The sequence below is a fragment of the Thunnus thynnus genome, chromosome 15 (genome assembly GCF_963924715.1).
Source record: "Thunnus thynnus chromosome 15, fThuThy2.1, whole genome shotgun sequence".
Taxonomy (NCBI): Eukaryota; Metazoa; Chordata; class Actinopteri; order Scombriformes; family Scombridae; genus Thunnus; species Thunnus thynnus.
The window spans coordinates 25,787,421-25,811,189 of NC_089531.1; the positions used below are offsets into that span (position 1 = coordinate 25,787,421).

General features: G+C 38.7%; 1 protein-coding gene across 6 annotated transcripts in view; it reads right to left on the reverse strand.

Annotated features, from left to right (window-relative positions):
* Window positions 1-23,769, reverse strand: part of trappc9 (trafficking protein particle complex subunit 9) — a 213,826-nt gene that overhangs the window by 144,724 nt on the left and 45,333 nt on the right. For all 6 annotated transcript variants that reach the window (XM_067611537.1, XM_067611539.1, XM_067611536.1 and 3 more), the window contains 4 exons: window positions 20,294-20,420; window positions 19,970-20,102; window positions 16,136-16,299; window positions 4,185-4,337 (listed from right to left, as the gene is read on the reverse strand). In XM_067611537.1, coding sequence (XP_067467638.1) covers window positions 4,185-4,337; window positions 16,136-16,299; window positions 19,970-20,102; window positions 20,294-20,420 — 577 coding nt within the window. The remainder of the gene's footprint in view (window positions 1-4,184; window positions 4,338-16,135; window positions 16,300-19,969; window positions 20,103-20,293; window positions 20,421-23,769) is intronic.

The window sequence follows — 23,769 nt, forward strand, 5'->3', positions numbered from 1 at the left end:
TCAAGGCCAATTAGTCCTGAGTGATGACATCACTCCCGTTTGATCCTGAGTTATAGTGTTGTGGTCTCAAGCCGGACTCAGAGTGAGGGATAAACTCGTCCGCGGATAAATCAATGATGCTCGGCCTGTTCTGAATGTTCCCTCTGCACTGTTTTCACACGCAGAGGACATTTTACACAAAGACGACATCTAGCGCAGCACTGCTGATGGACTGACTTCCTACACACATGTACATATGAACAGAAGCTGATCATTTAATGGCATATGAGAAGTTTAAAAATAAATCCCACTGATGATACATAATATCATTCTCGACGCTCTGACAGGTGTGAATCAGCTACAAACTAATTCCCACTTCCGATACAGCATGACAAACAAAGGCTACACCTTGGTCATATGCGGGCTGCGAGACATCTGAGCTCACAGTTATATTTAATACAGAGAAGTGCTGATGTTAACACAATGTACCAGCAGCATACACATCAGAGAGGCTCTGACACACACTACCCAAGCTGTGAGCTATCATTTATCCTCAGGCTGTGGAGCTGGAAAGAGAGAAGGCGGGAGAGAAGGTGTGAAAGAGAGACAGAGAGACTGAAAAAGAGTGTACATGGAGACCTTTTTCTCCTGAGCAAGGTAGAGAAATTCATTAATATGCATTCACATTCATATTCATCCACATATTCACAATCACCTTCAGATTCTGGATGGGGGTGCTAGGGGGCCAGTTGATGTTAGAACACTATTTTCATCCAGTACTGATTATATTAATCTAACTAGTGCTAACATGGGCAGTGGATAGTTTTCATTAATTTAATACTGCTGAAACAATGGGCCAAAAATCTTACAACGTTTTCACATTTCAATATGTTATTAAAATTTGGTCTGTTATTATAACTGCTGTAAATCAGCAACAGGTAGTCGTCTCAGACCAGGATTTAGCACAGCTGCCATTTCTGAAAATCACTGGAATGGTTAGCCATTTTGGGAAATTACACTTCACTTTTTTTGCCAAGAGTTAGATGAGAGGATCAAAACCACTTTCACGTCTGTGTGATAAATATCAAGTTTGAGACAGCAGGTGATTTGCTTAGCTAAGCATACATTTCCAAAATGTCAACTATTCATTTAAGACCATTTCTTTTCAAGATGTTGCTATTACCTCTCCTTTTCCCTAGCGACCTACCATAGCGCCTATACTGCCTTTTGCCAGATTTATACTAATCATACTACCGCTTTTCAGAGATCTTTCAGTGCAGTGAAAAACCGTGAAGCCATATGAAGGTTAATTCATCTGTGTAGAAGACATGTTTAACTAGTGAAAGAAGTTAAAGGAACAGTTATTAAATATGTATATTTGTTTTCTCTGTGAGAGTTAGATGAGAAGATCGGTATCACTCTCATATTTGCGCAGAATGTGTGGAGCGAGAGCCAAGAGGCAGTTAGCCTAACTTAGCATAAAGACAGGTAGCAGGTAGCAGGGGGAAACAGCTAGCCCTTACTGTGCTCAGCTGCTAGTTGCCAACAAACAGTTCTGGCATGTAACTCCCCGTAAAGCTCAATTTATGGTCGCTCAGAGCTGGTTCTTACAACGCGTTGTCTGACCACATACTAAATCAAACGTGTTTATAGTTGTTCAGAACGACTTCACTCAAAGGCAGAGTGAAAAGCCGACTGTTACAGAGAGGGGAGGGTGATAGGGGAGATGTGATATTGTTTAAATACAGGGATAATAGTGCATATTTTCAGACAGTCTCTCCTGGAAGACGTTCATAGCATTGCACTCGTTTGTTCACGTGAACAGTGACAGAGATAGCTGTCAAGAATGAAAAAGAAGAGCTAGAGAGAGAAGTTCGAACGCTCGCTCCTCTCTCACTTCCGTACAGCTGGCCAATCACTGCGTGAAGTGGATGTGGATGTTACAGAAATGGCTGTGCACAGCCTCCCCTCTTATTCACCATCAGACAGGTGCAGGGGGAGGAGGTTTACTGGTCCGTCAACTGGTCCAGGCATCACAAAACAGCAGTTGCACAGTTTCCTAGATTAAAGGAATAGTTGGGAGTCTGGAGTCTCCAATGGTTGCTCAGCAACCTCACTGTGATGACAAGACCCCAGGAAGTGACTGCACCTGGCTCAGAAATAGCCCTTCTCTCACTGTTGACAAGAAAGCAAATAAGCACATTCCCCAAAATGTCAAGCTACTGCAAATGTTTTTCTGGTTGGGAAACTTTGGTTAAGCCTATTATGCTGTTGCCTATAACACGGTAACATTTCACTAATTGTACAATGTGATGCTATTAAAATTTTTGTGATAATGTGTGATGGCTAAGCAGTACAATTTAACAGTTGCTGAATGCAACATTTTTGCCTTCAGTAATCAAGATTTTACAGTTGAATTAGCAAAGATGGCAGAACTTCCAGCACACAGGAGCACAGACTGAAAACAAAGCCAAACAACTGGTTTTATGCAAATATGTCCATCAGTATATTAACACAACATTAATGTGATTATGTTAATGTATTAGAGAGTTAGATAGCATCAAATGTGTTTAGCAAAAACTGCTTCCCATAATGTCACTATAATAACTGCATTCAAAGCTGTTGTTTAGACCATGTCTTATCTCCTTAATTCAGGGCCTCAATTATTGCTCGGCTAATTAAAACACTGAAATAGTATCGCTTAAATGACCTCATGAGGAGAATGGCACTGAGGCTGAGATAAACATGCAGCGTCGTATGTGTTTACTTTCTCAGTCATCTGAGTCCACATGCATACACACACAAACCACACGCAGAGTAAAGTCTCTGTGGTGCAGGAGCCGGTCCATATTGATCTCTCATTAATATTTATCAGCTCATAGTGTCTGTGGTGAAGAGGTTCAACAGTATGAAGAAGGAGGTAGAGAGGTCAGGAGCGAGACAGGAAAGAAAGGAGACTGAGTATTAACTACAGTATGAGAAAGACCGGAGAAGGAACACAATGAATGAGCTTCAAGCAAGGGGAGAAGATCAGACTTGTTTTTTTTTTTTTTCAAAACTAGGAATAAGAATTAGAAGAAAGGATATCCAACTGTTGAAGTGGGGAAGCCAGAAGCTAGGAGAGAAATGGAGGTGTAGAGACCTTGAGACCTCTCTCCTATTACTACTGAATCTTAAATAAGGCAGCCAGATTCCCTGTAACAAAAAGTATAACAAGGAGGGCTCCGTGTACGGCAGTAAATTAACTCAAAGTTTTGCGTTTAACATGTGCATAACTTCAGCTGTACAGTTAGAAGACGCTATGAAAATTCTATTATAAGACACTTCAGGATAAATATAGGAAAAACCTCTGCCTACTGAAGGAAGGTGCACTCGTTAGGTCCACCTTGCTGAAGCCCTAAAAGAAATCCTTCCTTCATGAAGATTCTAATGTTCAGTTTCTGTTTTGGAGACATGTTGATCATTTTGAAGGTGGTAGTTTGTGGTGCTGTTGAATTATATTTCTTTTTAACATATAGTGTACATATTGTATTTCTGTTTGGTTTTGTAGCAATTGATAAGAATAATTTGACAAGATGTGCAAAAGGTGAAAGATGTACAAACTCACTTTGGAATAGCTTAAAATATGTTTAAACATCAAATAATGAATTTCTACATAACGCAGTTTAATAGAAGGGATTTATGATTTGTCGAACAGCGTGACACATTTAAATGAATTATGTTACAGGCTGTTAAAGATCCCCTCCAGACATGTAAAAAATATTCTGCTGGAATGATCATAAAAACTAATTTTGCCTCATACAGTTCCTCCACAAAGAGTTCAATTGTTAAATTGTTAAATCTCTAAATGACATCTACTCCTTTGCTTTCACTGAAAAATCCAGAATCTATGAATATGAAAATATTACTTCTGTACTAGTTGTGATGTGGAGGATAGGAACTCTGCACAGTGAAGAAACAAAACACAAAACACATTTGAGTGGAGGGGGACTTCATATTGACTAATTACAAAATTCCATAATTATAATATATGTATATAATGTGTTATTACATTATACTCATATACAGTATGTTGCAGGGAAAACTTAACAGTACTGTATTGTGGATCTATCCAGAGGACCATTTTAACAATTGAACAATCTCAGCAGGTTTACACTGACATACAGTATGCTACCAGGGTTATAATGTGAACGGTGTCCACTCACCATCATTGAGGTCCTGCAGCAGGTTCTCCTGACCGGAGAAGTCCAGCTTGACTTTGATGTTGACAGTCAGTGTCACAGCCTGGCCGGGCTTTAGAGGCAGGTGAGACACTGCTTCCTCCAGCTCCCAGCTCAGAAACTCTCCAAACACTTTCTCTGCACGCACACACACACACACACACACACACACACACACAAGTCAAGAGGAATGCAAATTAAAAACAAACAAATGAAACAGAAAGCAAATACAAAAATAACTTCAGAGCGTGATGGTACCTACTGGGATAAACGACAGCGAGGCTTGCCAAATTGATGCTTCAACAATTATGGATCTAAATATTTTTGGGCGAGCAAAACAAAATGACATTGTTGTGCTTGTAGCTACCCAAAGGCACACTGCACAAATAAGCATTTAGCAGAAAAATTCACTTTGAGTTGCTGCTTCCTGTCTGTGTAGTTTTGTGCAAAATGAGATGGGAAGAAAAGAGGACACCTCATTGTAACTGCACAAGGTTACGCATCACCATGAAGACCAAAGTTACTATGATGTTTCTGTGCTTTCTGCTTTCAGGAATAACAAAGCTGCTGATTGGCCACCTACCCAGAGTCCTTTTGGTGCCCGTCACTAGACCTGATGCTCTAATTTATGCCTCCAACCCCTTCTACCTGAGACGAATGACTCAGCTGCATCCACTTCAGCCAGGAGCATCAAATGAATGATACATCACCTGAATAAAGCATGTGTTCTGTCTATGCAGGTGAGCCACTCCTGCTCTTAGGGATTGCAGGAACAGCAAGCAGGCATATTTTAACAGAAGCACGGCAGAAGGGGAGAAGTGAGCTCACTGTAAGAACAACAGTTTACACGTCTCTGCTTGATTCAAAACCAAAGCCTTTAAAATCCTCTAGGAGGATGTGAATGTAGGCGCCATTAAATAAAGATTTTGTGAATAACGCTCCACTTTAAATATTCATAAACTCAGAGCTCCTTTCAGTGAATTAAGAGAGAGGAAAAAAAGAGCAGGCGAACAGAGAGTGAGGTGGTGGGGAAATGATTTAAAAGAAATGGGATTGGGACGATAAAAAAAAACCCAAGTCGTTCACTTGAATATGCAACACCAGGCCTTGTAATTCAACAGGTGAGACAGCTGAGATTGTGGATGACGATATTATCGTTCCACTAAACTATGAGTCACGAGAAATGGGAGCCACTCTGAGTGTCCGGAAATCTTCTGGGCCTAATTTGAAGTATTAACCAGGCACATCCTGTTCCTGAAAAGTACAACATAAGAGATCACATCGCTGCTGCTTCAGAAAAGACATGAAACAACCTCTATTTCATACACTGTCCGGAACACTTAGGCTAGGTTTTCAGATTTTCATCCTCTCAGGCTTTTCTGCTTTTCTCTCTCTCTCTCAGTAATGTCCCTCCCTAGTTAAAATAGGTGTAGGGGCACTGCAGTGGATCGAGGTACGTACAACAGGCACCAATCAGGAAAAATGGAGACTAGAAGGGCATAATTAGAATCACGGAGCAATCAAGCAATAGAGAAATTGCATGAGGTACTGTGTGACTGTTAATAGCTGAAATTCTACAAATAATACTGAGATTAAAAATTCAGGAGCCACTGTACATCCTATTTAACATAAAGTCGAAAGGTAATTAGGGAACAAGGGGCTTTGGGTGTATCCAATTGACGCGATCAATACAGTGTCAACAGCAGGCACGAATCAGCCTAAAGGAGGACTCAACACTAAAGAGAAACATCTGAGATATCTGTCCCCTACACTGTCACACCCTCAAACAACCAAATAAGATTCACAAACAAGACATATAAGCAAAGCAGGCCATGGAAAATATTTACACTACAATCACATTAACAGATTTAAGTGTCAATTGTCAAGATTTGATATGCAATATATATATAACATAACAGATACGTGTCTTCTTTTTAAGCAACAGAAAATCATTTTATTGGTGGTTTATTTGTGTTCTTCACTATACAGGGTTCCCCACAATATATTATAGTACAGGCCTGCTGCCTGGCATGAAAGGAAGGCAGCCTCCACTTATTCAGAAGAAATTATTACACTTTAATAAAATACAACATTAACTTTCAGAGAAAATGAGCAGAGGCTCTGCATCACAAAGCAAAGGCCGTATATTTAATGAGAGGCGGCAGTGATTTAGACTTTAATTTAGTAACTAAACTGAATGCATGATGGCATATGTCAGCATCTGACTGATCCAGCTCAGGTCTGAAGCTACAATGGCCTATGACTATGACTATGACTTGACTATGTTCATCATTTGGCTCTTAGTCTGGAACACATCAGTTTTTCAGGTAACTAGTCATAAACCAAAGTATTGTATCAATTGCAATTTGATCTAATATTCAATATATATTAATAATATTAAAGGTAAACTATGCAGGATTTGTCGGTGTTTGTGAACACACAACAAGGTCGGCCCCTCCTCCCCGGCTCAACGAGCGAGCCAGAGAGAGAGAGCAAGCAGTGGTGCTCAAGCGAGCTAGAGAGTGAATGAATAGAGGGAGCAGCGCTAACCAGAGAAATAAAACATTGTCTTCTGATTGTTTCACGGCCGTTACATTCTAAAGCAAAATAAACACACCCGAACCTCCGAAAACCTCCGTCCAACCCTGCAGGAAGGTGCTTCGTTGCCAGATGTTGTGTGAATGCAGAGCTTAATCCTGTCTACTGTGGCCTCTCTGCTCTGCGTGTGTGTAGCTCAGCCCCGCCCTCGCTCAAGCAGACACACAGACCTGCAGCTCTTTATATATCCATGACACAAAGACAGAGGGCATAGCGGAGCAGAGGAGAGAGACGGGGGACAGCCATGTAAACTAGTTGCTATGCTACGAGTCCTGACCTCACACCTGCTTGCTGATATTGGCTGAGGGCCACACGCCCACTGCCCAAAAGTTGACGTCCAGAAGTGTCCCAAACACAGCAAAATGTTAAGAAAATACAGGCGGAGGGCAGAGTCTCTGCAGATACATACACCGCCACACACTTCTAGTGGGTCATAAGTGATGATTGATTAGGATTATTTTTGTATGAGTCTACATGTTGTTTTTAAGGAAATTTCCTACATAGTATGCCTTTAAACGTCTGTGGCAAATTTCATGGTAGTCCATCCATTAGTTACTGAGACATTTCACTCTGAAGTAAAAATGTCAGCCTGATGGTTGTGATGAAGGAGAAGTCCGAGGATCATCAAAGTCATTTAGAAACATCGGGAACCTGAAAATTCTGTGTCAATCCATCAAGTAAGATATCAAAATACTGCGACAACTTTGAGCTGCTGGTGGAACTTGATCAGGTGATCACCAAAGTAATTACAGTTCCTTCTCTGGGGATCATGAATGTCTGTACAAAATATCACAGCAATTCATATTTTTAGAGATATACAGTCTGGAACAAAGTGGTGGTCCAACCGACCAGAGGACATTGTCATCCTCATTTGGCAATGTCAGTTTAAAAAGAAGTTAAAGTTTGAAAAATCCAGGCAGATTGCTGGTTTATTCAGGAAAAACCAACCTCATAAGCGGGAGTGCCAGCAACACTGTTTAACACTGTTTGATCATCACTAAATAGACACACAATTTACCCAACAGAGTATCTGCCAACTTTACAAAGCTTACTACTTCTGTTTCCTCAGGATACTTATGATGTTTTACATTGCTGGTGGCTGAATTTGCCATTCCCTCACAAAATCTTTAAAATTCAAATACACAGATATTCACAGGAACTCATTTGTAAAGTGTATGTCATAATGGAAGTTTACAATCTCCTAAAACATTCCAGAGAGAAATCAGCACTAATAAAAGGATTTTTTAGGAAGACTGAATAACAAACCGGCGTTAAAAATATCCTCAACTTAGCTCAAGTTATTAGATAGGTAAACAGATAGGAAGGGAAACATGCTATACTGTACATCAGGAAACACTATGGAAGCACACATTAACAGCACTCAAAAGAAAATTGATGGAATCAAATAAAAAAGAAGGACTGCACAGGCAGCTGACAGCCAGCTCTGCTCATTGTAACCAAATCACTCAGGCAACATTAATCCTCTCTTTTCCTTTTTAATGGGCTTTGCAGTGGAAGGTGTTTGGTCCTTATGAGACATTTGATATGAATGTGCGTAAAAATGTTTTAGGGGACAATTGAGTCGTATTGATGTTTATATGCGCAGAAGGCAATGAGGAAGCAGCAAGGAATAAAGGTCTGATGGCTTACTTTATGCTATTCGGAGGCCACTCGGTTTATGTTTAGTCGTATTTAAATATGATACAATAATAGATTATTGTATTGAGGTTTGTTTTTGTTATCTATTAAGTTTTCATAAATAAGTATTTATTTTTGGAGGAGCCGAGGACCTGTCTCGTATGTGAAGGTGGCTGTGGCTGTGCTGTGGCTGTGGCAGAAAGAGTAATGTTTTGTTTGTTTTGCCACAGATGTCTTCCTATTGTGACTCTTCATCTTTTATTCATTCAGAGAGGGAGAGAGAGAGAATGCAGAAGGCTTCAGAGAGGCCCTCTCAACTGTGGCCTGTCTACAGCCGCGACCGGGTTGTTACTACGGAAGCAGGCAGATGAGGACGGGGTAATATAATGACCAGTGATGGTACAGCCTGTCACCATGGTGCTGCGGTGTGACACCATGGCCCCAATCGTTACTGCATCAATGATCTCCTGCTTAGTGATCAGGCATGCAGACAAAAACATAGCGTCGCAACTTGCAGCGCATGTATGACTGAGGCACCCGGGGCGTGAATGTTATTATGTGGAAGCGATTTTTAAGGGAGGAAGAAAATGAATGTATCGTGCACAGTGACTGGAAGAAAATGATACAGCACTGAAGCTCATACATGAAAATTGCCCCTATACCTGACTAACCAGGACCCAGATGTATACACAATGTGTGTGTGTGCACAAAAACCACGCATAGACTATTTCCCACACATAAACTGCTATTTATAAAACAGAATGTGCTATGAGAATGTATGCACCTGATGCATACTCAGTACAACTCATAGACTATCTTAAATACCACTTTTGGTGGTTTGGAGAACTAATGAATAGAACTAGAATAGAACTAGAGCTAGTGTTGTCAGGTTGTGCTTGCCAAGAAAGGTTTACTACCAATACGGGTATCTAATATGTTTTTTTTTTTCTTTTTTCGGTTGACTTGGAGGAATTTTATTGATAATGATGTTAGTAATTGTGTTGGTTTTGTTGGTTGTATGATGTTACAAAGTGACCTGGACTTCTGCATCTCTGCTATCTTTACACCAAAGAAAAAAGATCCTGGATTTAATTGCGCCATCCTCAACAATTTAGTAGTTGTTTATAATTTGATCTGTCTCCAAATTTCAACTTAACGTAACTCAACTACAAATACTTCAGACCATGCTTACACATGCTTTTTCTAAAAGGTCCGGAGGTAGAGCTGTATCCATCCAGAAACCACCTTTTAATGTTACCCTCTGAAGTAGATGATTTCTCATTGTTAATGGAATGAGATGATATAACAACAGTAACAATTTGATTGATCAGATTAAAAACCACATACTCATTAAAATGTTGTAATTTCTTCAAGGACCGGTCTTATTTAAGGCACTTTACTTAGAAGTGCAGTGGCTTAAGAAGTTATGGAAATAAAAAAAGATGAAGTTACACAGAGAAAATAACTGGATGATCAATTGCACTGCAATGCAATTAGCGGGCCGGGTTGTATCACACAGCCCACCAGGCGGTTCCTCCTCTGAGGCAATATGTGTGCTTTGGCTGAACTGTCATTTTCCGACACTTTAAAGCTTTTTACAAAAGACTCCATCAAACAACAGGGAGACACTTGAAGACCTTGTTATTGTTATTCAATATGATGAAAACTTAGAACATAGCATCTTTTTGTATTGCCTAACAGAGACAAAAAAAAACCACAAGCTGCAGTATGGCTGCAGTGCAGAAACAAGTACACTCCGGTATGTGCTAATTCACAAATCAGCCGAGAACAAACTGGGAACAATCGCCTACATATACAGGTGATTTCAAAGGCAGCTCATCTACTAGTATATGCCCAGAGGTCATGCTGATTAGCATAAAACAGAGGCCACTCTGCTTAATGACTACAAGGTAAAGCAACACAGTGGAAATACGATCAACATCACTGTAGATCTTGGTAAGAACATGTTATGAACAGAGTAGCTCTGTGTCTCGCTTAAATCCAAAAACAGACCAGACGAAACGGCTCTGACAGACAGACTTAACACACCATGATGACAACTGAATGAATACAGAAATACAGCTTTACATGGGACAATAAGATCCCTTCAAGATAACAAGCTTTTCCTTTTCCTCTCCTACCTCCCCTCAGACAGACACCTTCACTACTGCTGTCTTCCCTTTGAGATGCTATTTAGTGAACCCTTTACCAGCCTGAAATTTCTAACATCATTTTAAAAAATAAAGTTTACTTTAAAAGTCCTAAATCACTGTCAGACATCAGGGCTTTGCAACATGAAAATGATACCCTGCCATCTCATAACCTCATCTGAACAGATAGTAATAGTCAAAACTGTTAAAAGTACTGAGCCATGTGGATCACGTGATTTTTTTTTTTTTTTATTTAAGAATAAATGTGGAAGATAAACACTTAAAATGAGGAGAAAATGAGGAATTTCAGGACAACAAAGTTTGGAAAAAGTCAAAATAACTTATTTTCTGGAGACAACTGACACTTAAGGGGTTAAACTAATACTGTACATCTCAATGAGAGACTTTAAAAAACCAATATGTGAATTGTGAGACTGTCTGCCATGGAAAATCTCAACTCGGATCAGTCATTGGCTGAGAGAGGAGCTTATAACTCTGTTCTATTAAGCCAAAGGTTCCATCTGTGCAAAGAAATAAAATTCTCAATTACAAGAGCTGCTCATGTCTGAGGTGAAATGTTTCCAAATTGTGATTTCTTAAATAATCTTTGTGTTACAAGCGCATCCCGGATATGTTATCACTCAATACACTTCAACAGTTTCAACAACAAACACTATCACAGACAGCCTTTAAGAACAAAGTGAAACACAAATTGAATTTGAAAAATTCATCCTGTGACAGAGTCCAGACGGAAGCTGATGTGACATTAAAATGGCCTTCAAAGGTCTCCCAGCTCAGATGTGGTGTACTTAATTGCTTAGAGGGGATCTTTCTTTGTACTGTAATGAAGGCTGCTGCAGGAGCACAGACAGGGAAATGGCAGAGTGGCGAAAAGGAGGGAATCTTGACTGTGGTCACTTTGCCACAATTAAGACAGAATAATGCAGAATAAGCAGGGTACTGTATTTGCCTGAATGCTGTTCATACATCCAACATTAATGAAACTATTTAAAGTGAGACTGAATGATGAGCAGAGATAACTTGGAAAACTGATCTATAACCATCTGTTATTCCCAGCACAGCTAGCAGGCAGGATTATAAGAAGGAAAATGTAATCAAGACAACTAAAACAACTACACAGACAGTGATCTGAAATACTGTTGATGCTTGAGTCAATGCACATGTTCTAATGTTCATACTTTATAATAATCACTGCTGCTTCCTATTCTTCCTTGCATGTGTGTTACATGATAAATGCACATTAATAACCATTGTATTTGACTATGTTTAAGGTTGGTTTGTATGTGTACAGGAGGCAGTGTCTGACTGCAAAGGTAGAGATAGCTGGAGTACTGATAACATTATCATAGCTTCCAGACTCCTCGACTAAGAGCCCTCAAGGACAACAGAGAGACAAAGACAAAAGTTTTTTGATGTTTAAGTATTAATACACACTGTACATATGATGTACGATTTAACATTTATTTTGATAATAAAATGGTTATTTTGTATTGGATATTCCTTTACTGTATATCACATGTGTTCTTCTACTAGTATTTGAATCATTGAGTAATAACTTTACCAGTGAAAGTAACTTCTTTTGATTTTATTCATGTTCTGATAAATATACATCATAACTCAGACTTCATTAGTAAGGGTTAAATATCAATAGGGTTCTGACCAAATGTCAACAGTCAGTACTGAATACTTTGTGTGATGCTCTTCTTGTTTTAGTTAAAATCAGACTTTTCTCATGTAAAATTGTATTCATGGATGAGGGGTGAGCTTTGAAGAGACCACAAAAAGCATCAGAATGTTAAAAAGAAAAAGTGAAATGTTGAAATGATCAAGGTTGAGATGGTATAAATCCCTTCCAATTATTGCATGTAGGTACAACATATATTATAATATTATGAAAAAACAGTACATAAAAATCAGGAATTTTAGAGTTCAGGGTTCATAGACAAAGTGCTTCTATACTGGTCACTCTTTTGCTCAAGGACACAGTGAGGAGGACGAGAAAAAAAGGAGAAACAGAGGAATATAAAGAACTGAAGAAGAAGCTATTGTCTGGAAGTGGAGAAGATAAGGATTTGAGCAGGAGAAGAAGAGAGCTTGGAAGGCCTGAAGTTGAAAACAAGGACAAAGATGATGATTCATTCAGGATACCTTTGAACAATAAAGTAACAGAAAAGCTTTGTTGGTGGTTTCTCTTTTTGTAGGTTTTATCTGCTACAACTGAAAATGACTTTTTCCCATTTTTTGTGAGTTTGACCTTTTGACCTTCGACTTGCAACCAGTCCTGAAGCTTTAAAGGTTGTAAAGTTTAACGGGTAAGAACTTAAGGGTAAAGGACAGAAATGTACTTTCATTCATTTATAACTGGATTTTAACAATTTACTCACTTTTACTTACATTATTTTGTCTTCTTATTAAATTTGAAACATTTATCAGTTCTTGAACTTTAACATATCTAATCCTTGTGTTATGTATTAACGTTTTATCCACATTTCTGAAATCACTGAGCCATTGTGTTTGAGTATTTAATAAACATTTTTTCCACTGTTCTTGTTTTTTAATATTTAATTTACAATTAGTCAATTTGTTATGGCTTGATACAAGCATCTGTAATACAAGCAATTAAACTAAGTATAGAACTGAAGTTATGGAAAGTTCTATAAGTTATATCAAATTATAAAAGTTCATTCATTCAAATTTTAAGTCTTTGAGTGATGTGAAACTACAGTTGGTGTGTGTCTCATTCAGGCACTGAGAAGTCAGTTATTTTTGGTTGTTCATCCGACTCTGAAAATAACATTCTCTGGAGGGCAAAACTATATTTGCACCTAAATCATTTCCAACAACCACAACAACAGTTCCATTTCAAAGAGAACTCTTGTTAACTAGAGAGACTACACTGCACCTTGGAGTCGGGCCAGCAGGGAGAAGGGTATGTGAGAAGCAGGGAGAGGTAGACAGTAAGCGGCTGTACGAGTGTCTTCAAATCTCATACTATTTTAATTAGAGTCCTTTACCATTTACCACTGACAGGCTAATTCTTATCCACCTTAGAGCAAGAGCTGGACTGGGCTTCTGTGCAGATGTTCACAGTCAGCAAGAGAAATACAATACAGCACACTGTCATTGAGCTGTAAAATCTACATCAGGGCTGATCATCAAAGTTCTTCCCTTCCTCTATACACGATACAGAGTCCTAGATTTGTTTGTGGTTATATAAAAGAAATGCATGAAAACTGAGAAAAGTAAGACTGACATAAGCTGCCTTTTAAGACCATAAGTGTTAACACTTGAACAGAGGATATGTTAGTGTGGTCTGTCTCCAATGAAACACAGGGCCCTGGGGCCGGTTTGGAAATGTCAGATCAATTCTATATATACTGGCCTGCCAGCTCATCCCTGTGTGACTGAACTCCTGTTGAGAGCACAGGTAGAAGACGTGATTTAAAAAAGCAGATTTTTTCCTGGGTTTATCCTGAATCTACCGTGTTCCCAAGGTCGAGTCAGAGGACATACAGTGCAATTTTCTCAGCATGGTCCATTGAGGTTTGTTTTATAAAATTGTAGGTCAATAGCATTAGTTAAAAGGGTTTCAGACTGGATGAAAGAGTGGGTATATAGTGACATAAAAGAGACATGAAAAGAAACTGCTTCTTCACCTGCGTGTTTCTTCTACACAATGACAGAAAAAAGGATAAAGCAGAGGAAACTAACAAAAATCAATGTGCTACTGTATGGTTGCAAGGATAACTGTGTCCAACACAAAGGTATAATTTTACAGCCAAACATCCACCTTGGTGCTTTTGAAAATAGAGTAACATGCGATTAGAAACACTGGACTTCTACGAAAGTGGCCAATTTGAGAGGAAACTCCAAAAGCAGAGCTGTTTGCAATGAGACAAATTATCAAATAGTCTTAAGTACCAAATGTTACTCTCAATTATGACCAATTATCAGCTGGTGTTACCTTATCACAGATGTGTATCTGTGTATATGTCATCCAATAAGTCAAAGGTTCCCACAGCACTATTAGATGAGCTTGAGTATACCTCCATTGAAATAAACCATTATGTTAATAAAATGTTCACTTGATTTGAAAGTAACTCTGAAGTGTTAGTTATATATAAGTGGACATATTTTTAAATCTAATCATAGTTTTTTATTTTTTCAGACTAGCTTAGCTGCTCTGCAACCTTTCTATGTAACTCCTGGTAACTGCATCAATCAATCAATCAATCAATCAATCACTGCAATAAATAATAAGGAAATGAAGCGCAAAAATGGCAAAGATACATTCAGGTTATTTAGAAACAGTGTCATCATTACATAGTTTGTCCACAAGAGAGCAACAACACATTTATTCTCAACTGAAAAATGTCTCGCTCAACACAGATTTGATCAATTCTTTAGTAACTAAATTAAAAGTAATTTTTATCAAACAGGTGTGTGTTTTATGTTGTGTGTTTATGTTGAAAATAGACATCAGCCAATATTTTTTCTTTCTATATTGATATCAATCAGCAATGAAAATTGGCACATATTTGGGGTTGGGTTTTACTTGATGTTTAAATTGACAAAAATATAAATATACAGTATGAAAATAATGACATATCTGTATTTAGAACTGTATGCTGAACAAACTGCTAGGATAATTTTATTTTGTAACTGAATGACTGTTTATCTCTCCAGGCAGCACAGCAGAGACACACCACGAGTTGTCAAAGCACTCCGTAAAACCCCAGTGATGTCTCATTTATCCCATCATCAATAATAGAGTATAATAACAGATTGCAATGTTTGGGAAATTTGCCTCCTATTTTATCTCAACAGTTCCAAACATATTGTTCAACTATTCAAAATGTAAAGCAGCTGAAACCACGCCAAGCAAATATCATCCAACAGCATGGCTTTATACCTGCAGACACAGACGTGCTGATGAGTGCCATCTACAGGCAAAGACAGTAATAGCAGCTACGATTCTGATGCTTGCCACCTGCAGGGAAGACCGTCATAACTTTGTACGGGCTGTTTCTAAAAATGGAGCTGATTTTTTTCACACACAGTGAGACAAAGACAAAAAAGGCAAGACATAATGAGAGACACTGCAGAGATCTGAGGACCTGAGCAGGTGTTGAACAAAGAGATGGAACACAGAGTGGAAAGCCACGGGGGCACGGGAGATGTAGAACCAGAGACAACAGGGAGTGACCTCTGTAGCACTGTAGACTCATAGACTGCAAGAGGCTAGAGCACAAACTCAGTGTATGATGAAATACAAAAAGACTAAAAACAGCATTGATAGCAAATACTACGCACAGCAGTATTATCAATATATCATTGTTTGTTTTAGAATGTTTCACTTTTGCAGGTTTTCACACCTTCCACACATGCTAATAATCCACATATAGTTGCTCCTTTCTTCATTGCAATACTGTACTTTAGTCATCGACATCTGAGATATTCAGAACTTTAAAAAAAAAAAAGTAGAACCAACAGTTATGGCTTTAGTCATCTTTCTAGCTTGCTACTAACCTTTAGTGCTGACAATCTTAGAGGTGAGCTCCAGAGTCTCGATGTCCTCAGATCCAATGTTCTCTAAGGTGATGGTCAGCTGCTGGGTCTCTCCATTGAAAAGCTGGACAGACACACTGCTGGACAGCTCCTCTTTGGACATGGGCTGAGGTGTGTGAGCTGACCTGTGTGGGTATGAAGAAGAGGAATAACTGTTACCTCGGAGGTGTAATATGCTTAAGATTCTCTGGAGGTGTTTATTGCTCCTTCTGAGACAAATTCAACATATTTGCCAAGGAATAAAAATATGTGATGCACTAATGTACGGTGCTGTACAACATGATGTGGTTCAATATGATGCCAACAGTTCCATTATACTTCTATCATGATATGGCTGCTGCTTTGACGAACAGGCATTAATCAACCAGTGGAGTGTGATGTGTGTTTAAAAGCCTGTCCCTCATGTTTTGATGAAGATGATAAATGCTTTTTAGAATCTCATTTGCTGGAACTTGAATTAGAATTTGTTGATGGCTTTTTCCCTTCAGTGGGGAGTCCTGCTGAGAGCTTGGCACTGCTTTCAATGATTAGTGGGGTTTGCCATCAAACTTTGTTTGAACTATAGTTTAAGTGTTTAACGTGCAAACTAACATGGCTACTTTAAATTGTTAACACGTTAAAGTGCTAAATCTGACCTGGGATAAATGAGAAAAGTTTGATTTACATTGGCTATGAGAATTTATCTGAAGTCTTAATCTATATGTCAGGAATGGTCAGGTGGATTGTTCACAGTATTGTCAAAGGACTCTGTATAGACTACCAATCAAAAGTTTGGACACACCTTCCCATTCATTTGAATGAGAAAGTGTGTCCAAACTTTTGTACATTACACTTACATGAGGCATGTTCTCCAGTAAACAGTAAAGAATGAACACTAGACTCTAAAACAGCAAACATGACGGCCTTTTAGAGAGTAAATCCACACTGAGTCAAAACTAAACTGCTGCGCTGCTCTTTGTCAATTCAAACTTTGTGTCCTGTTGCATTTCTGGCCACATATCAGTCATTCATATCACAAGACAGTTTTTCCATTAGCTGTCAAAAGTAAAACACCTGCAGCTGATGCTTACAGGTTTAGAGTTTTGAGAAGCTGCTGGCATCTGTTTTTGCAAAGTAATGCAAATACTGCAGCAAAAGGGAATATGAAAGATTATGAAAGATCAATGTGGATGTCCTCGACAACTTCATCATACCTCATTATACATGCACATGTTCGGTATCCTAACTTTGAAACGGCAACAAATTTTCTGCATGCAGCTAGAATTACGATGCCAGTAATCAACAACTGCCTCAACGTCTTCTGAGCCTGACAGCAGATCAACACAGAAATAACCCTTCAAAATGTCACTGACATCTCAAATGCATTTTGAAAGATATTATACAATAGTAATGGAAACTTTTAAAAATCAAAACACTGAAAAATCTAAATGGTTTTGCAAATATACCAGCAACAGACATTGCTTACATTTTAGCAGATATTTCTTTCCTGTAAACTCTGACAATAAAACAGTTTTAAGAAAAATAGCTGAAGGCATTGATCTAGATTCTGGGCCTTTAAAAATGTTATGAATAATTGAAGCTAATGCTTAACATTGATGTTAGTAATGTGAAAAAGATAAGTACTGCATTTTCTGCTGGAGGCAAGAAGATATGAGAGCTGTCAAGTCAAGCTCAAGGTCTACCTGTGGACCCAGTGAGAGGACCCAGTAGATCATATATTATATTTTTATTCTATTTGCCTCGTGTGTATGCTACACTACTCTTCCAACACCAGAGAATAAAAAGATTTTCCACATCAAAAGCTTTTGAAGTGCTGTTCTTACAGGGATGACCTAAATAGCGGATTTTGCAGCAGCTCTGCTGTCAGAATGATTTACAGCACTTCAACATGGTGCGTTACCTCTTATTTTCTAGTAGTAATTTAACCCATCATTTCTCCTCTAATGTTTTCTACAATACCTGCACTGAGTTAAAAAATATATTTCACTTTACAGGATGTAAATGTGAACACAAATTCACCTGCTATGCTGATGTTTGAGTTTTCAAGGACTGCAGCTCTTTCTGACAGAAGAAAAACTGCCCTGTTGTAAGAATATCATCAGTTTTGTAAAGCACAGGTCAAAGTTTCCCACCAACTGGTATGTTTGAATATGGAGTTACGCAGCCAACAATTTAACTGTTTGTGTTTGGTTTGTTGTGTATTATAAGTTGTTCAAGTTACTGTACTAGAGCTTGGGCTCTTGATGAATATATTACTTTTTGCGCCAGGGAATTTATTGATTCACAAAACGCCTATGGTTGTATTTAACTGTAGATGTGCTTCACTGAATCTGGGCTTTCTATCTCCTCTCAACTATATTTCAAATGGTACTTATAACCTATAGATAGAGTGTCAGGTTAAAATCTGCTTAATGAATGAAAGGTTGGGTCCACAAACCTGGGCCTGACCTGAGTTTTATTTAGGTGTGACACTTCTAGTCTGTATGAAAGGATGAACGAGAGATTTAATACTCAGTCACTAGAAGACTACATAGTCTGGGTCACAATAAAATGAATATATGATTACTATGAAACTGTAGTAAATACTAACTGTGACTGCTAGCCCACTTGGCCATAATCACAGACAATTGAACATAATTTCTGAGTAAGTCAGTGCATTATATCTGAGGTGTACATATGAATCGTGTATTTTCAAGAGTGTTTTGTTTATTTTCTTTTACTTATTTATTTTTGTAGTTGTATTTGTACCCTGTTCTTATCTAGCACCTCTCAGGAAATTGCACCTCCAATCTTGTTGTACTGCTGTGCTGAGGCATTCTATTCCAGTTACACCATTTTATAGTAAACACATTGATACTGAAACTTCACAACTCTGTCACACAACTACATTTGCAGACATAGATCTTATGTGAAAGGCAATACTGTATTTAACCATGACATAGTATAAATAAGCAAACACAGGTTCTTTATCCTGCATCATACACAATAGACTCTGTTGAACATTTACCTTTTGCCATAAACTAGGAAACGACTATGAACACTATCCAAGTGCAGTGCAGTCTGTGAGCAGAGGGACAGTGACACATTTTTCATTGTGTTGGCTCTGTTCTCCAGCACAACGGATTTGAAATGAAACAATGGCTATGAAGTTAAAGTGCTGACTTTCAGTTTTAAGGGTGTTTGAGGATGTTCACATAAATAGCGGGGGAACAGTGTAGGACGCACTGGACATTTTTAAAAATTATCTTTATGGCCAAACTGTGGATTGTTCTTGACTTCACAGTCAGTCACCTGACCTCAGTTCAACTCAGCATGTGTTTCAATAACTAAAGACCTGAGTTAAACCATAAGGAAAGGAAAGCAAAGAATTTGCAACCAAAAATGAATTAATCTGACATCATTCTGACAGGTTTATCTTCATTATTTAGAGCTTTAATTCTTGCACTGTTAATTTAATGTGGATATAAACACCCTCAAATTAAAGCTGAAGTCAACACTTTAACCTTACAGTCACTGCCTGATTTTAAATCCAATGTGATTTGATATCAGGACAGTTTACTGATTGCACAGTAAACTTACAACTTCATTAACTAGTTCACCAAAACACATTGTGGGCATATCCAAAAAGCACACATTTGTAGCCCTGTCAATTTGACTGTCACGTAATGTGTTGGTGATACAGCATGTTACACTCACACCTGTACATTTAGTGAATAATCACAACCATCAATATGATATCTTTGCTTGTTTTAATGCAGATGAGATGTGAGTGTAGGGGTGCAGAGAGTTTCTGACCGTGGTAGTGACGTGCTGAGCTGGAGACGAGGAAGCGATGGAATGACCTCCACCAAACAGCCACTAGTCTTCACACCAGGCAGACCCTCCAGCAGGCAATCACTGGTCACACCAAACACTGACGTGTGGTAACCTGAGTTCAAATGCAGAACAGGAGAGATGTTTAGTCTGAGAGACTGTTGTGTTAAAGTAAAGATCTAGGCTAAAAACTTTTTTTTTTCCTGATTTTACAGTGTACGTGATAAAAGATGTTACATCAAATTTGACCAGCTCATTATGATGTGCAACATCTAGGTGCTGAATTGAGTTTTCAGCTGGACTCACCATTGACAGTGATGTTGCCAGCTGTTCGTGGGACACCAACCAGAGTGACGGGGTAGAGGCCAGACTCTGCAGGCAGGGACAGTGCAGCAGGCAGGGATTCAAACTCAACTCCAGAGGTCAGCAAACCCTGAATACAAGACAAAACAGGATGGGAAGTGATCAACATAGAAGCAAAAAAAAACTAACTTTCATCAAAGCACAAACACAAAGGACACACGAGTCCGGAAGGAGGAAAGTTAAAGAATGCAAAAAAAAAGAAACAATGTCAAATGCCAGAGAAAAAAAAACTAACTGGCAACAGCTTTGTTTCAAAATCAATAAAGACTGACAACAAACTTTGTGCTCTCCATGCAGACGTGCTGACATGGACTCTATTCTCCTTTGATAAAAGTGATGTGTAGTTGCCTGAGTCTCTGGTAAGGGATCAGAGTGAAGTTTCTCTCCAACTGTTTTATATGATCCCTCATCTTAATCCACCCATGATATCCTGAAGATTACACTGTAATCAGCATGAGATGGCTGTTTCTATAGGAGACAGGTGTTCTCCATATAAAAGCCACTTGAGCCATACATGCCTGAGAAGTGATAGAAAATATGTCCTGCAGGACTTATTTTCTGATCCCTCCGGGAGGTTTCAAATTCAGTGGTCTTAATTCCCATGTCCATTCCACGTCAGGGACTGGCTGTCAAAAGTAAAATTTTGAACACAATGAAAGTTTTTGATGGGACTTTAAATCAGCTCAGAAATACCATTTATAAAAAAGAATGCTCAGAGGATAATTCCACTTTATTACAACTTGAGCCTTATTTTTTGCGATTTTGAACATCAATTTATCAGTTACTCATCACACTGTATAGACCAAAGTAGTTGCTGAGATCTGGGAACACAGCCAGAAAAACAGACAGGTTTGTTTTTCTTAACGTAGTCACAACGCTCCGAGATCTCAGCAATTAATCAGTACAGTGTTATTATCATCACAAAGGACAGCAAAAGACAAATCGTATTGACAAGAGCTGTGACACTGTTTACATATAAATAAACTTTTTTGCTTATTACATTTAACAAAAACTACAGCTGAGGCTGATGTGAATGTCATTCGTTTTACAGGGATTTGGCCATAAGTTATTGGATTAATTAAAATTGTGACCTGATGTTGGAGCAGGATGAAAAGAGAGAAGATAATGAAAGTTTTTACAATTCATCCAGAGGGGTGCAAATGGTGCATGTCAAAGTTTTCGCTGGAGGAAAAGTCAGTGGATCACCAAAGTCATTAGATTTCATCCCCTGGTGACCATGAATGTTTATGCAAAATTTCATGGCAATCCATGAAGTGATTATTTCAGTCTGGACCAAAGTGGTGGACCGACCAACAAACAAACAGACTTTGCTGTCCCTAGCATGGTCATTATTTATAAAATGATCACCACAAAACTCAACCGAACCAATGATCTCTTCCTCTTCTTTAGTTTTCTCCTCCACTGTACATTTCTGTTATGTTTATTGAGAGGAATGAGCAAATTTAACTCTGGATTCAGTACTTCTATTCATGCAGTTTTTGTTTTGTTTTTTTCATGTGCGTTTGGCACAGTGGAAATCTACTTTGACAAGACTATTTCATATAAATCTAGCTGACTCAGCAGTCACTACTGGCACATTTACATGTCAGCAAAACCGAGAATAGCATGTTTGCCGGCTGTTAAAGCCTATGACATCAACTGCAGGACCTCAGTATTTTATGATAAAAACAATGTTTATCAGTGAATACAGCTGAAATACACAGACTATAGTTGTCAAATTGGCTACAGTAACAAAAACAGGTCAGGTCACCTAAGATTCATTAGTAGTAAGAAAAGCCTTTTCTTACCAGCCACTAAAGTGGCTTTAAAGTTTCCATTGAAAGCGTAACCATGCCCCCTCTGACTGACTGTATTTACATTCAAAGTACACACTGCCTGGTTGCATGAGGCAGACTGAGGTGACGTAATGACTGCATCAATCCCTAACAGCAGACACTACCTCACTAGAGAGAAGGCTGCTGAAGAGCTGAGCCTCTGAGGTGCCACGGCTGTGATTTAAACTCTCCTTGCTTTCACTTCTGGAGATTATACACCTTTATTGGATGGCAGAAATATCACTGTTAACCTATCGGAAATAGTTCATTTGCATTCAGTCTTGAAAAGGTTAATTAGCCTGTTTCACTAACAATAACGATTAGAGCATGTGCAAAGTGAATTGTATTGTTTGAGCTGGTGTGCATTGACTTCATTCTACAACAATGACCGTATGCAGTTAACCTTTTGTTTTGCCTTGAAGAATGGTATGATACAATAATTGTACTATTAATATCTATGATTATTTCTGTGTTTGCACTGGCACATACTGTGACTGTATATCTGAATAAAGTCATGCAGAGAGTGCCAAACAACATAAACAAAGGTTCCCAGGATAGTAATTTCACTTATCATTTTTTTATTTAGTTTGGCTCAAAATTTCAATACTACTTGTGAAATATGAAAATGCAAGTTTAGCAGTTTCTTATTTTAGAAAAAGCAAATAAATATCTCTAATTTGTTTGTGGGTAGAATTGACTGAAGCATCTGTTGGTGATCCCTCTGAAAATGAAAGGGTTGGGGTAAAAAGTGCCACTTTAATATAAAATCAATAAAGCACAAAGCAAAGCTGGGTATTAGCACTGAAGTCGTGTGGTGACTTAGAAGGAGGGCTTGTCTTGCCAAACTACAGGGTCACCTTGGTGACGGAAGATGGAAAAGTAACCTTATGTGCGTGTTTGTTTCACAGTGTGTTTCTGTTGGCTGGTTTATGTTCGGTGGATAGATGGTTGCTTGGGTCTAACAGCAGTCACTTTGTCTGGGTTGCAGAGGAGCTCTTGGCAGCTTGCGTCACCCTGCCTGTCTCTATCTGCATGACTCTACTACACCACCTGAAGTTCCCAGCTGCCGTGGAGCTGTGAAGGGCTCCAGCCTCCATCTGTGACCTGATCAATTCACCTGTAGGTGGGAGGAGTTAATGGTGTCCTCGTCACTATTTGACCCTGTCTGTTTGATTGTTTCGCTTCGCAGCAACTTTGCAAACTGGCAGTTCCAAATATTGTGAGAAGTAACTCTTTGAACTTCATTTGGGCTGTATCCATGAATGTGTTAAGAGACCTGAATACTGTGTTTCAAGATGGTGCCCCCATTATTGTAATGAAAATTGCCCACAGAGCACATACATCAAAAAAGTTGTTCAGGCTTCAGCACTTTTGTGCCCATGGACCATGCATCCAAAAAACAATAAACTGATATGGCACTTCATGACTTCATATGAGGGAAAAGGACTGCAATGTGTTTATTTCTCCAAAACAAATTCAGGAAAAGGTGGTACTCAAGTGGTAAAAAGAAGCAAAAGACTCACATCGTGCCTTTATCACTTTGCTGAATTTTATTTGAAACTAATGTACTGACAAAACTGCTTA